The 14,177-nt window shown below is 43.3% G+C and overlaps 1 protein-coding gene across 5 annotated transcripts in view; it reads right to left on the bottom strand.

Annotated features, from left to right (window-relative positions):
- Window positions 1-477: 477 nt before the first annotated feature.
- brd4 (bromodomain containing 4) overlaps window positions 478-14,177 on the bottom strand; it is a 160,299-nt gene continuing 146,599 nt past the window's right edge. For all 5 annotated transcript variants that reach the window (XM_067973142.1, XM_067973143.1, XM_067973141.1 and 2 more), the window contains 7 exons: window positions 12,627-13,193; window positions 11,969-12,072; window positions 9,796-9,961; window positions 5,933-6,063; window positions 4,939-5,165; window positions 4,188-4,392; window positions 478-2,151 (listed from right to left, as the gene is read on the bottom strand). In XM_067973142.1, coding sequence (XP_067829243.1) covers window positions 2,083-2,151; window positions 4,188-4,392; window positions 4,939-5,165; window positions 5,933-6,063; window positions 9,796-9,961; window positions 11,969-12,072; window positions 12,627-13,193 — 1,469 coding nt within the window. In that variant the 3' untranslated portion in view covers window positions 478-2,082. The remainder of the gene's footprint in view (window positions 2,152-4,187; window positions 4,393-4,938; window positions 5,166-5,932; window positions 6,064-9,795; window positions 9,962-11,968; window positions 12,073-12,626; window positions 13,194-14,177) is intronic.

Below are 14,177 nucleotides of genomic sequence, written 5' to 3'. Positions count from 1 at the left end.
AATGACATGCGCGGTTTTACTACATCTGTAGGCACTCCTTTTCCCCATTGCATGTTACATCATTAAGCAGAGAAACGGCGTCAATAAAACAAATAGGTCACGACCAAAAATATTCTGGGTCCAACTCCTTCAAAATCCTCAGGTTTACAACGTTCTGTCATCTGTTAATTTTGTCCATCCAATCGACATCACATATCAAAGAGCTACTCACAGTTGATTGTTTTCCAGGCAAATATCTGAAAGCCTTAACTGCCACAAAAAGGTATGCAGACCTAACAGCCATGCTGAGAATTTACAGGAAGTTTTAATTCCAAATAACACTTTCTTCCCCCTAAAAACAAGGTTATTCTGCCTTTATTTAAGATACATCATCTCTATGTTAAGCACCCATCAGCGCACGCTCCAAAATGGTGACAACTAGGTATCCGTCGCTCCAGCAGAACACTGTCTCTGGTTCAAGAAAAAGACAGCAGCGTATTGTATAAAAGGTGTGTTTATTCAATAATCGATACAGACCAAATGCAATTTTTCTGCCTCTTAGTAAAACCGACTTTAAAACCAAGGTACTTGCCAACACTGGATCCGCTGGTACTGTATAGTGGGTATTTTGGCACATTAAAATATGTTCATTTAAAAAAAGAAAAAAGGTTAAAAACAGCTGAAAAAATAAAATTATATTTAAAGGCAAAGACGAGGAATGGTACATTAATTTAAATTTTGCCATATAATAATAAAACAATCACTCGTCTAATTCTTGCTGCGGAGTTTAACTAGGAGAGCCAGCACTTCACTTGATGCTTTTAGCAAATACGAATGAGACACTTGCACAGAAACAGCTTGTATATTTTGTACACCCCTCTGAAGAAAAAAAAATCAAGAAAGCCCAGAATCGACCATTTAAGATAAAACTCACGCACCTGGGCCTTCGAAGAGTATTGAAAGTCTGCTACATGAATAAAGTAAGTGTTTAATTACAGAAAACATTCAACAAGTTAAGCGTCGCACACCAACTATACCCACTATACAGCATCGGTCGAACAACTATTCAAGGGCGGCTGAAACCTCTGGTTATTTGCAGAAAAGAAAGTCAGCTCTCGTATCTCTACTATTCAGAGGGACAACAGTACAAAACAGTTTCAGCAGTGCCATTCAACATTCGTATCTCCTGAGGTAACGAGACAAACAATTTCACCTACTTTGGTTGGTAGTCCAGCTTTGATCCCAAACACTGCAGAAAAGAAATTAAAACAGGAAAAAAAAAACACAATAAAATGTTTTAGATGGGACTGCTGTTTAAACTCATAACCTCCGACATACGATTTTTTTCCCTTTTTTGTATTGTCATAACCATCACATGGCTTGTCAGAACATACTGAGCCTAGTAACTGAAAACTCTGTAGATAAACAAAATCCGCAGACAGCACTATGCACTGTAAAAAAAAAAGTAATGAACACAAAGTTGCACTGCTTAAATAGTCCATCCAGATTATACTGTTGTAACTTAGTGAAGGGCCCGGTCTTCCCAATTACAGGGGAATTCACCCAATTTTTTTATACCTTGGCATTGCCCTGTTCTCCTCTTATTAGCAGTGAAGGAGACTCACTAGATTTATGGAACCAACGCAGCGAAACCATTCAGCAAACAGGGCCCTCACACTGCAACAGTGAAACCCTGTTTGATTGGATACATCAGAATGTTATTGTGTCTTTTCTTACATAGTGAAGGAGTTTGGCGAGAACAGCCTTGCAGCTAATGGGTACCCCCCCCCCCCCCCCTTTACAGTAGTATCATTCGGAAAGCTGGACGCACACTTGTGCATGTGTTTTCTAAACAACATCGATAAGTTTTTTTTGTCTATTTGTTCATTCCTATATTGTGGGTTAAATGTAAGGCAGACTTCTGTCCATCCGTGTCCGTCCATCCATTCAAGGCATTGACTGAACGATTCGCTCACTCACTGGGTCACACATGCAGAAAGACCGTGCACCAAGAACCTGGCCGAAACACTACGGTGCCACGTAACTCATGGAAAACAGTTTCGTAGTACTTTCAAGAGTCAGGATATCCAGAACCAGGAGCCCTCAGAAGAGATTCTCTTCGAATATTGCCATTAAGTCGCTCTGAAAATTCATGTCAATTGTAGCCGCCATCTACATCACAGTAAAGAAAGTATGTAAGAAAATATTCTCCCATGTTCAGTGTATACAGTTTCATTCTATTCTGTTGGTAATTTACAACTGGAATTTTCCTGAAATTTCAACTGGTGGCGTGCTGCACGGGTACACCAATGTGGCAAACCACGCAAGCCCAATGATGCAGGATTCGCTCAGAATTATCAATGAAGTAATTTCACAATCTGGGGTATGCCATTTCTAGGAGAATGCCCAATGGGGTGTATACACCAAGAGTTGGGGTCAGGTTACTCCAGACTGCTCTTCCAAGTTCAAAAGAGCCCAATGGAAGAATCCTGTCTGAGAATAGTGCCGGACTTAAAGAGGCGAATGACTATGACAAGAGGGCAAAAAGCACATTTTCGTAAACTACAACTAGATCAATTATCATTCACCCATCTTATCCTCCGCAATGAAACACTACTGACGACCCCAGGGGATACTAAATCCTTTAGTCATCCATGAAACTACTGAAGAATCATTTGTATGAAAGAGTCTGAAGTGTCCTGTGCCTTATTCAGAATTTGGTCTGGTCAGTGTAACAGATTAACCATTCTACCAATCTGCTAAATTTGTTCAAATAAAAAGCCCTACTTAGCACTTAAAAGAAAAATAGAAATAATCCTGCTATCCATCCCATCCATTCCACACGACAAGCACAGACACTGCCACACCTGGCAGGCTAGCATCAGTGGTTTGGACTGGGGAGCAGTATCCCATCCATATTAAAAATTAGACCTCCCACCCATTCCCCTAGTCTATTGCTCATATCAGTTTCTAAATCAATCAGGATGAACTAGCCAGACATGTTATTCTCCTCCGCACTGGGGAAGCAGCTGGGTGATCTAAGCTTAAGGTTTGGGCAGGATTAGGAGAATATCCTATGAGATAACATGGGTGAGAACTCTTCCTGACACACCACTGCTGTGTGTTGATACATACTATACAAGCTGAATTTTTTTTTCTAAAATAGCCTTGTCGTAATTTAGAGAAAAAAAGGTGAAATTTCTCCACACAATGAAATAAATTGTGTATGTTCTCTTTCTATTGCTACTGTTTTAAAACAACAGTTTTATTTGAAAATCACAAGATTTCAGAGGCTTTCTCCTTCGTCAGGTACACTCACCTGACGAAGGAGAAAGCCTCCGAAAGCTTGTGATTTTCAAATAAAACTGTTGGACTATAACCTGGTGTTGTAAGATTCCTTACATTTGTCCACCCCAGTCCATCACCGGCATCTCCACATCATGTTTTAAAACTAAGCATCTGAGAGGGAAATTTAGAAATTTGAAGTCACTGCAAGCACTGGGTGATCTAAGCTTAATGCAGCTTATGAAAATGGAATAAAAGCTTTATTAAATGCGTGACATAAAGCAATCCACACATGGCCCAATTCTGAACAATAATTTCACGCCTTCCTTCCCCTTCTCCCTGTCTCCAAGAATGGTTACGTTTTTGTTCTACAGGATTAACATTTCATTTTTAACTTTTAAGTGTGACCCAGATTTGAATGATAAAAATCTCAAGACACTGTGCTTGGCCAACCTGAAGAGCAGATTTGGTGCATTTAGTAGCAGCCAACTTAAAACAAACCTTTAAAGAATTATTTTCATGGTCTCCTATAGGTACTGACACTTCCTAGGATGCTATATCAGGGGCACTGGGAGCCTTTTGGTATCTATCTGCTGTGGCCAATGGTCTAGTCAGTGACTGTTGAAAGGCTAATCGAGCATGGAAATGGTGGAAAAGTTGAACCCTATCCCATACTTACACAATGTCCACACACATGCACTTTCTAGGAGGGGTCAATGGATAACCATTAGGAACAGGAACTCGGGCTAATTTATTCCCCTTCTTAGCTCAGGGGTACCCAGTCTCAACTGCAGTCACCCTACTGCCACTCTCTCTGAGACTGACTAAGTCAGCACAAACTGACAAGTATCAAACCTGGCTTTCAATTCTTTAAAGGGATTGCGAGTTGTTCTGGGGACCTGGGAGATGCATTGGGAACTTACCGCTTCCTTTCGCCTTCGTTCCTGTTCCCGCTTCCTTGCTAGCTCCCGCTGCTGATCCAGCATAGACTGAGAGGTTGGCTGAGAGCTCTGCTGCTGCTGCTGCTGCTGTTGTTGTTGCTGCTGCTGTTGATGATGTTGCTGCTGCCTCCTCACCTCCTCATGAGCTCTCCGAGCACACTCCAAAGCATCCTCCTCGTCTCGACCTCTGCAATCAGGAGCAAAACATGGTCAAGACCAGCAGACCAGAGGCAGGACGACTTTGGTTGAATTCTCACTCACCTTAGTCACGTGAGTCGATGGGGACATCAGGTTAACACATATCCGACCAATACTGTAAACAATGTATTCCCAATCTCCTGGTGCACCATCTGATAAAGGGCTGCAGGTCAGTACTGGACCTGAAGGGCCAGCACCGAGTACTTGTTAGCCCAGGGCAGGAAAGGAAGCTGATGAGACAAAGAGATCCTTTTCCCTCAATGTCCATTACTTGGTGCCCCTCAGCACCACTAAAGCTCTCCTCTCTGACCTGCAAGTCTTCCTGGCACCAGATAGTGCTAAAGATTTCTCATTCCACCAGACAGTGCTAGCAGGGAGGTGAAAAGATTTTATGGGTGACAGATTCACACATGGGAATCATCGGCAATAAGCACAGGCAGCCAATCAAAGGCGCCATACGTTAAGGATAGTTTATATTTAACGATGGCAAAACAAAGGTTTGATAATTCTCAGAAACTAAAAAGCTTAGACTTACCGTTGCCTCTCCTGCTCCATTCGGAGACGCTCTTTTTCTGCTGCCTCCTGCTGCATTTTACGGAACTCCTCCTGTGCTTTCAGCGCCTTTTCTCGTTCCTCTTTCTCCCGTGCTGCTCGCCTAAACTGCTCAAAGCTATCACTCGACGATTTTGCCGTGGATGAGGGAGTGGAAGGAGTCTTCTTAACCAGACTTGCCCAAGAGCCCATGTTCTTGATCTTAAGATCCTACGGCACACACGCAGAAAAAGAATGTAGAATAACCAGGGAGTGTACAAGGCACAACAAACTCAAGACACTTAAGTTTGAGAAACTAAAAGGTGGTCAGAGAAAACCAGGGGCTTGTGTGCAATATAAGGGTACTAAAGAGAAGTAATTTTGAAAACATAAGCTGCAATTATGTCTGTAAACTGTTATTTTAAAAAAGTCAGCATGCCTGGCAGTTAATTCATATATCACTCAGCATCTCATTCAGCCAGTTGCATGGACTTGAAAGAGCAGGGGATGAAGAAAAAACCAAAAAGCAGGGAGACAAATCATGAAAGTAAATACATTTCAGAAAATAAATAAAAGCTCCAAGACGACCTTAGGGGATAAATGCACTTTGGTGCTAAGCTGTACAGATCAGAAAGTCCCAAGTTCTGGTCTGTGTTGTAAGTTGATCGGGGCCAGGGAGCATTTGGAACAGTGCAATCAGCCTCATAGCCTGTGGGCTAGGAAAGGAAATGAAAAAAGCCTGATTGCTACTTAGTGAACCCTGCTGGAAATTGTGTGGGTGATGCTGTCAGGCGAGGACAGAGTCGGGCTCAGCTGTCACGGCCAGAGACTTCTCATTCTAGGCTCACACACAAAGAATGGTCAATCAGCCGTCACTTGTGTAACCACATTCCAGCAAGAGTCAGTACCTTCAGGAGAGGAGAGGAGCAAAAAAAAAAGGGGAGAACTGGGGAGAAAAAGGATAACTGCACACCTAGCTAATGCGTGAAATCACTCACCTTTTTGGGAGCAACAGGAGTTTTGGGGGTTTGTTGTTTCTGCTTGTCTTTGTCCTGAGGAGAAGGCTGCGTGCTGTGTTCTGGAGGTCGAATCACAGGCCCAGCAACTTCCATGTGTTTCATCTCTGGTCCTGTAGGAGGAAAGTGCCCGACATTGTTCAAATCTGTCCTGCAGCTGCACAGCAGCCATCAACATTTGACCGCTTTAGAGTTCCTGATAGATGACAGTGAAACCCAGCCAAACTGACTGACAAATAGCTGAAGGAGCATTTTCTGGACTAGAATCCTAACTAAATTTACTGGCAGAAGGGTGGTCTTATGTTGGGAGGTTTGTGAACCGTACAAAATAATAACAAAATGGCCACAAAGCCCACAGATTCTAAAAGGTCAGGGCCTTTCTCTTTGAAGTTACAAATAGTGCAACCATTTCAGATTAAATTTAAAAAGGCATACAGCTTAGCTCTAAAATGTTTTGCTTTTAGCATAGACTGGACCATCACCGTATCCTAACCACCCCCAATCATAACTTCTAAACTATATAAAAGAATGGAATAGTTAGTTAGAGCATTGGAGTCCAGTTGTAAATCTTGTGTATTCATGCATTTGTTGTACTTCATCCTGTAATGATTTTTAGTTATGCTTTTATGTCAACATTTAACATTGAAACTGCCTATGTAAATATTTAGAATGGCAATCCCTTATGTGAACAGTTGCCTGTAATTATGTAGTTGCAGGCTCAGACCAGTAGGCAGCGTTGAGGAGCGAGTTTCTAAAGTCACTCTCCCAACTCCAACGCCATCTTGTACATTTGAAAAAAAACCTACTCCTCAATGGACCGTGGGCAATGCTACAGGCAGTTAGCCCGAGCACAAAATACCGGGTCCACAAATGCCAGGGCCGTGATGGACAGCTTGTAGTTATTTTTGGCCTTGGATAACACTGAAGCAGTTGAAACTGCCTGCCAGCCAGCCTTACAGGAAGATACCAACCTGGAAACACTTGTACAAATGAACCTACGCCAATTCAGTAGGGTTTTGAGTTTCTTTTTTTTTTAAATTAGCTTTCATTTTATCAGGAGCTTGACTACCACATTATAAAGTTCTGCAAGGTACTAGATCTGAGTCACTACGTGGAATGTGAAAGATGGAAATTGGTTTCTAGTACTGGAGCCAGGCTGCGCTTCAGTTCCAGAAGGGATGGGTGTTGACAGTTTGGATCACCCAACTCCCTCAGCCATCGGTGGTGTGGGGAAATGGGAGAAAACAGGCCAAAGTTAGAAACCTCAAAACGGCAACACTTCTGAAACAATCTATCTGCATATCTGTCACATAATGACAAAAACACATCTTCATACATCTCTCCAAAATACTCATGGACAGGAAAAATGAAAAGAGTAGATGGCCCCAAAAGGAGTAAAAGAAAAAAATGAAAAGGCATTTATATAATGCCTTTCACAACCTCAGGATGTCCCAATGAAGTACTTTTCGAAGTGTAGTCACTGTTGTGATGTAGGAAATGTGGCAGCCAATTTGTGCACAGATGATCCCATTTACAGCAATGAGATAAATGACCAGATAATCTGTTTTAGTGGTGGTGGTTGAGAGAAGATATTGGCCAAGAGTTGGGGAGAATTCCCTTGTCCTTCTTCAAATGGTGCCATGGGATCTGTTATTATCACCTGAGGGGACACACTGGGCCTTGGTTTAACGTCTTATACGAAAGATGATACATCCAACAGTGTAGCACCCCCTTAGTACTGCACTGGAGCATCAGCCTAGATCATGTGGTGAAGTCTCTGGAGTGGGGCTTGAACCCAAAACCTTCTGACTCAGAAGTGAGAGTGCTACCAACGAGTCACGGCTGACATCTCTGATAGTTCACGATAGGTTACGCCTGCCCATACCTGCGGGATACTTCTAGCTGAGAAGGCTGCTACCCAAAAGCCATTTAACTTGCTCTCACTCCTGAAAAGGTTTTATAAGTATGCAGCCTCGGGAGAGGAGACCTCATGTGTCACACTCTGTTACGTTGGTTGGTGCTACAGCTCCTCAAAACAATCTTACCATTGTAAGGTGAGTGGAAACGGACAGCAGCGCACAGCAACCACAGAAACGTGGGTCCCCAACGCCCTTGGGTGTCCAGAATTCCCTTATTTTGTACTAAAGAATGCTGAATGACAGAAGATCCATGTGCCTGCCGCCTACAGTGTTCCATCAATGCAAAAACGCTCGGGTTGAAAAGCTCAAGCGTGGGAATTTGAGAAAATGAAGAAATGTACAGCAGATTGATCAGAAGCTGAAAGTAGTCGACAGGTTAACACTGCAGGTGGGACCCTTTAATCATAAACCCTTTCAGTTGCTGATCCAGTTGTGCTGTAATTTCCAGCATTTTCCCATTTTATTGCATTCTGCACTTGGGTCAGTCTCTGACTGTAGGCGATTCTTGTGGGCACGAATTTTTTTCATCCCTCCAAGGGATTGAATTAAGAGAATAGCATAGTGGCACTGGATGTTGTAGTTGCAGGGAGCAGTGCCACATGGTAAAACATGGCTTGTGACCCTCTATAGTGCGAGACCTAATCTCAGCATTGCAGGGAGTTCAGGTGCTTCTGTAGAGGTGGGTGGGTGGGGGGAAGGAAGCAAAAAACCATTGCTCTCTCAGAAATGATGAATTTCCAGATGTTGAAAAAGGGCAAGATGATTTTTTTTTTAAAAAAAAAGCTCAATAGAGCTCAAAATATAACATTAGTGATTTTGATCTTTTGTATTCTTGTGAAGCTGTGAGACACACATTCTGCTAGCTTCCAAAGCTGGTGTGAACACTGCAAACCCAGACTCCATCTGGGGTCAGTGCAAAAACTGCATAACACGGTTTCATTTATAAATACAGCAACTCGCCCGATCTGCAACACAACCATCACAAATTTAATACTAAAAGAGGGAGGGGAGGAAAATATGACATTTACTAGCTCTGATCTTTCAATTTAAAAAACAAAGTTACTGTCAGCTCAATATAAACGCTGCTCCACAATAAAAGTTTGTTTTCACAGCTATGAGAAAAAAACGTGCATTTCTGTAGCGCCTTTCACAACCTCAGGACGCTCCAAAGCGCTTTACAGCCAATTAAGTACTTCTGAAGTGTAGTCACTGTTGTAATATAGAAAATGTAGCAGCCAATTTGCAAGCAAGCTAGCTCCCACAAACAAAGTGATAAATGACCATTTTATCTGTTTTAGTGATGTTAGTCGAGGGATAAATGTTGGCCAGGATACCAGGGAGAACTCCCCTGCTCGGAGAAGGAATAATCTAGCATTTATATAGTGCCTCATCACTGCCAAAGCTTTTCATCTACAATGAATCTTTGAAGTACAACGACTGTTACATTGGCAAATGAGGCAGCTATTATGCACACAGCAATGTCCCACAAACACCAATGAGATGAATGTCCAGATAATCACTGTTATTTGAGGGAAAACATGAATCAGGGCATTGAGAGAACACAGGAACAGGAGCGAGCCATTCAATTAGATCATGGCTGATCTGTAACTCAAACTCCATTTACCCGCCTTGGTTCCATATCCTTTTATATCCTTATCTAACAAAAAACTATCAATATCAGTTTTGAAATTTTCAATTGATCGCCAGCCTCAACAACATTTTGAGGGAGAAAATTCCAGATTTCCACTACGCTTCATGTGAAGAAGTGCTTCCGGACATCACCTCTGAACAGCCTAGTTTTAATTTTAAGCTTGTTCTGGAGGAAGATCATAACGAAAGCATCTAAAGACCTTCCTGCTCCTCTTTGGAAAATGCCATGGAATCTCTAATGTCCATTAATGTGCAAGAACGCTATTGTTTACTTACTGTGTCCAAGATGTGGAGGAGGCTTGACTCCCTCCCTCTGCTTTGATGGCTCCTGGCGCATTGAAGGGCTAAAGGGCTCATTTCGGATTGCCGGTGAAGAGTGACTCTTCTCTTCTTTCACGCTCACCATCGGTTGTGATTGCACTATTGAGGGAGTTCGGGGTTCCTGTGAGAGAGGAAATCTTCCTTAGACCACGGCAAACCAACCTAGGCTGTTGGGATGAATTTCTCTGAAGTAATTCAGCACAGTCTCAAACTGTTCCTCTTGGGCACAGGCCCGCAGCACAACAGGTGCCCATAATGGCACTAATTTGCAGTATCAAACATTAGCTTGGAGGGGTACCCTCTGGTCAGAATAGTAAGAAAAATAACTGCATTAGCAAAAACTTTGCTCTTCTTACTACCAAGTTAGGGGTAGGGGAGCTGGACTAGATGCCAAAAGTACAGAAAATGTTCTATTACCCATTTCTAACCTCCCTTATCATTAACATATTTCCAGAAATGGGTATGCAATCAAACCAAACCCCGAATACAAGAACCTCACAGCATCTTCCTGAAAGACGACGACAACAGAGTCCCTTTCTAACACTCGCAAGGCAGGACAGTGAGTTTGCATACAACCATGCTCCATACAGCGGAGGTCTGTGCGACCAAGTCTCTGATAGGCAATTTTCTCCCAGGCATGGCATCAGTGGGGTAAGAGTACAAAGCAGGGAGCAAGAATCAGGGAAAGTCACCACTAGGCCATCTCTTACACAGCTTAGTGTGATATGAGGGGTGGTCACTTAATGAGGAATTGGTATGCAGCAGTGGGAAGTGTGGAAGGTGAGAGCTAAAAACATGGAGGGGCAGAGAAATTGAATGCTGCATATACATGTAGTCAAGGCACATAACCTAGCAATTTCTGTCAAGTTGAAAGTTACTCTAATTGCAGCCACTCCAGATAAATGAATAACCTGTGAATTCCTCTTCAGTGAAGATTTTTTTCCTCTTCCCAGATACCATAGTTACATCCGACATTCTGAATAACATCATGTATGCAAATTATCAGTTCTTAGCTGATTATTATTAAACATTTAGTTACAATTTAACGGATAAGTTTAGAAGTTACGGGTCATGGCTACTCCAAGAAAGTAAAACTATAACTCGCTTCAGAAAAGTAACTGAATTCTGTCTCCCTCCCATCATTAGAAGTTTACACAATGATTAAAAGTACACAAAGTATACAAAGGAAAACCCTAACCAGATAAGCTAGTAAAGTTTTACAGCAATTCACTGAATAGGAATTGACTGCACTTATATTGCTTCCCCTGCAGTCAATCACTTGAACTGCTCCACTGGACTGTGGCTGAAGGCTTCATTAACACAGAACAGCTACAGGGACAATGCAGCAGATATCTATAGCAGCAGTTCTATGGGGAGATGGTTCCCAAATGGCACCCATTGTAGAACTGGTGGGTTGTTTGGGGGATGGGAAGAGAGGGAGAGGAGGGAATTACAGGCTGGATCCATATTCAGCACAGCCATCCTGTTGAGTGCATTCATCTTTGTTGAGTTGTACAAGTTAGAAATGGTCCGGCAAAACTTTCACTCATGATTATATATATATAGTGACTATTCCTTTTGACACCGCTGCACCCGACATTCATAATGTACCACCCGACCCTTCACGAATAATGATTTTTTAAAGGCTCTCCCAATACTTCAGCTGGTATGGGCAATAAATAGATGAACCGTACAAACCACAAAGGCCTCCAAGCTCGATCCAGAATCTGTCCTCATCTCAGCAGGGGAAAAAAAAACTGGCTAAGGTTCCTGCTCCTGATCGCTATCCAGCGAATCCTGCTGAAAGTGTGTGCGCGCTGTTAGCTAAGAACATGATCTAGGCTCCAGTATGACGTTTCCTGTGGTTGAATTGCCTGGCAATGCTCACTTGTCTAGGCCCACATGCTTTGAACTGAGTGCATTACCTCCCCGCGCCCCCACCCACATCCATTAAATCGTATCTCTGCTAGGAGGATCGACCTTAGGAGAAGGTTGGCAGTGAAAGGAGGGAACAAAACAAATGCTTTCAAAATTATTGATGCACTTAGCAGTCATGCTAGTGGAATGGACTATACTCTGCCCCATGTTACACTGTACTCAAGTGAATTGTACAACCAGTTTTGTTTACCTGTTTCTTAGTCTGTACATTTCGTGGTGGTGACTGGACAAGGGATGGAAATTGTGGCGGTGGGGAATGCATCAAGAGCGGGGAGGACACATCTGCCATATGAGCTGAGAAAAAAAAAGCATCAAAAATCAAGAGTGAAAAACAATTTTCCATCGAAGCAATCAGTGTGTGTGGATTTCGACTTCCTTCTCTGGATTACAGGTGAAGTTTGTGCAAGATAGGTATGTTTCTTCGGTGCTGCTATATTTTTTTTTACATCTGTAAGAAATCTACAGCAGGAAAAACAACTTGTAACCAGTCATTTTTACATTTGAATAAGCCCTATTTTCACACAGAAACCCCAAACATAGAGTATCACCCCCAACCACTTCAAGGAAACACTTTACAGTTCCTAGAATCATATAGCACAGGAGGCAGCCATTCGGCCCATCGTGCCTGTGCTGGCTCTTTGAAAGAGCTATCCAATTAGTCCCACTCCCCTGCTCTTTCCCCATAGCCCTGCAAATCTTTCCTTTTCCAATTCCAATTCCCTTTCGAAAGTTACTGTTGATATATTCAGATACAAACAAGAACATTTGAGAGAGGCCTCCCCCTCCAGCCCTCCTCCCAAGTATTTCTGCACCTCTGTCATGGCAGAGCGATGGAAGGATTTCCTTACCTGTGGAGTAGGGGTCAGGCTTCGGCTGTCGTGGCGAGTGGTGATGCTGGATGACTTGCTGGGGTTTTGCCTGCTGGGCAGGCTGGTGCTGTGGTTGGGGTTGCTGAATATGGGATGGAAACTGCATAGACTGCATGTGAAGCGGCCTTGGTTGATGCTGCTGAACGTGCTGCTGGGGTAGAGGTTGAGGCTGGGTATGCGGCGGAGGCTGGGCGTGAGGCGGAGGTGGAGGCTGGGTGTGTGGCGGCGGCTGGAGCTGGCTGTGGACGGGCTGGGGCTGGGGCTGGGACGAGGTCTGGACTGTTGAGAGGAGCGGGGTTTGATTCTGGGCCTTCTGCAGCTGCTGCAGGTACATATGCATCTGACTGGGGTGTAGGGGCATTGCGTGACGAGGCGGTGGTTCTTCCTCTTCCAGCATTGCTGGCGGCTGCGTCATCTGTGGTGGCTGTAATATAGGCTGTGGGACCATGGGCGGGGACTGTGCAAGGGGCCGCGGCTGTTTCGGAGGTAGGGGTGCGGCTTTACCGCTGGGTCTGGATGGTTGTTGAGGCAGACTACTGTGCAAAGCTGTAAGGAATAAAGATCACAAAAGGAGAGACTTATTACATTTTTCTTTTCAAATACAAGTACATTATACAGCAGAACCTCATCACAAGATAGTTATGGATATGCAAGGCCCTTTGGCCCATTTAAATTCATTCACCCAGAAAGATACTTGTGCCTCCTCCCTCTTACAGCATCCAACTGTTTCTTAAATGATGCCAGGATTGTTGCCTCCACTCTATCTGGAATTCTATTCTATACATTAATCACTCCCTGTGTCAAGAAGAATTTGCTGATATTAGCCCTAAATTTACCTTTTACTAGTTTGAACCAGTGTCCCCTTGTTAATTAAAATAAATGTAATATTTCAAATCTTGGATTAATCTTTTTTCATTTCCTTAACTATCTTACATACCGCAACAAGGTCACCCCTCAGAACACCTCCTTTCCAAGCTAAAGAGCCCATGTTTCTTCAATCATTCCTCATAACTCAGCTCTGACATCAGGGGACAGCCTCATGGCTTTTCTTTGCACTGTCTCCAGTGCTTCAGCGTCTCCCTTCACTCCCACCCCAACCCAAAGCAAAGTCCATCAGCAGAGGAACTAAACCTTCATGTTTCCCTAGAAGAATTTGGCCAGCATAATTTAGTGAGAGATAGCATGCAGGTTAGGTGTGGAGGGCAAGCAAGGGTAAGAAGCTAGGCAGGATTGCGAATGTGTGTCCGTATATACAAAATCAACAGGGGAACATGCCAGTACATTGGTTGAGGCGCGTAAATATGTACCTATCAATCAATATCGTTGCTATATTTATTTGGCACACGGGTACCAAAACATTATGGTGAAAATAAAAAAAAAATCATCACACCAGCCACCACACCCCAGGGTGTTCTGGAGTTCAATTGGATTTAGTACAGAAATTCTACCCACCCAGCATGGCACTTCACTGAATCCTAGAAGAATGGCTATAGTGCAGCTTCACAAAACCTCTCAAGCTTGATATTACGC

This window comes from Heptranchias perlo, chromosome 37 (assembly GCF_035084215.1).
Source record: "Heptranchias perlo isolate sHepPer1 chromosome 37, sHepPer1.hap1, whole genome shotgun sequence".
In the NCBI taxonomy this organism is placed as follows: domain Eukaryota; kingdom Metazoa; phylum Chordata; class Chondrichthyes; order Hexanchiformes; family Hexanchidae; genus Heptranchias; species Heptranchias perlo.
The sequence above is the reverse complement of the archived record's forward strand: the minus strand, read 5'-3'. Positions and strand labels throughout refer to the sequence as shown.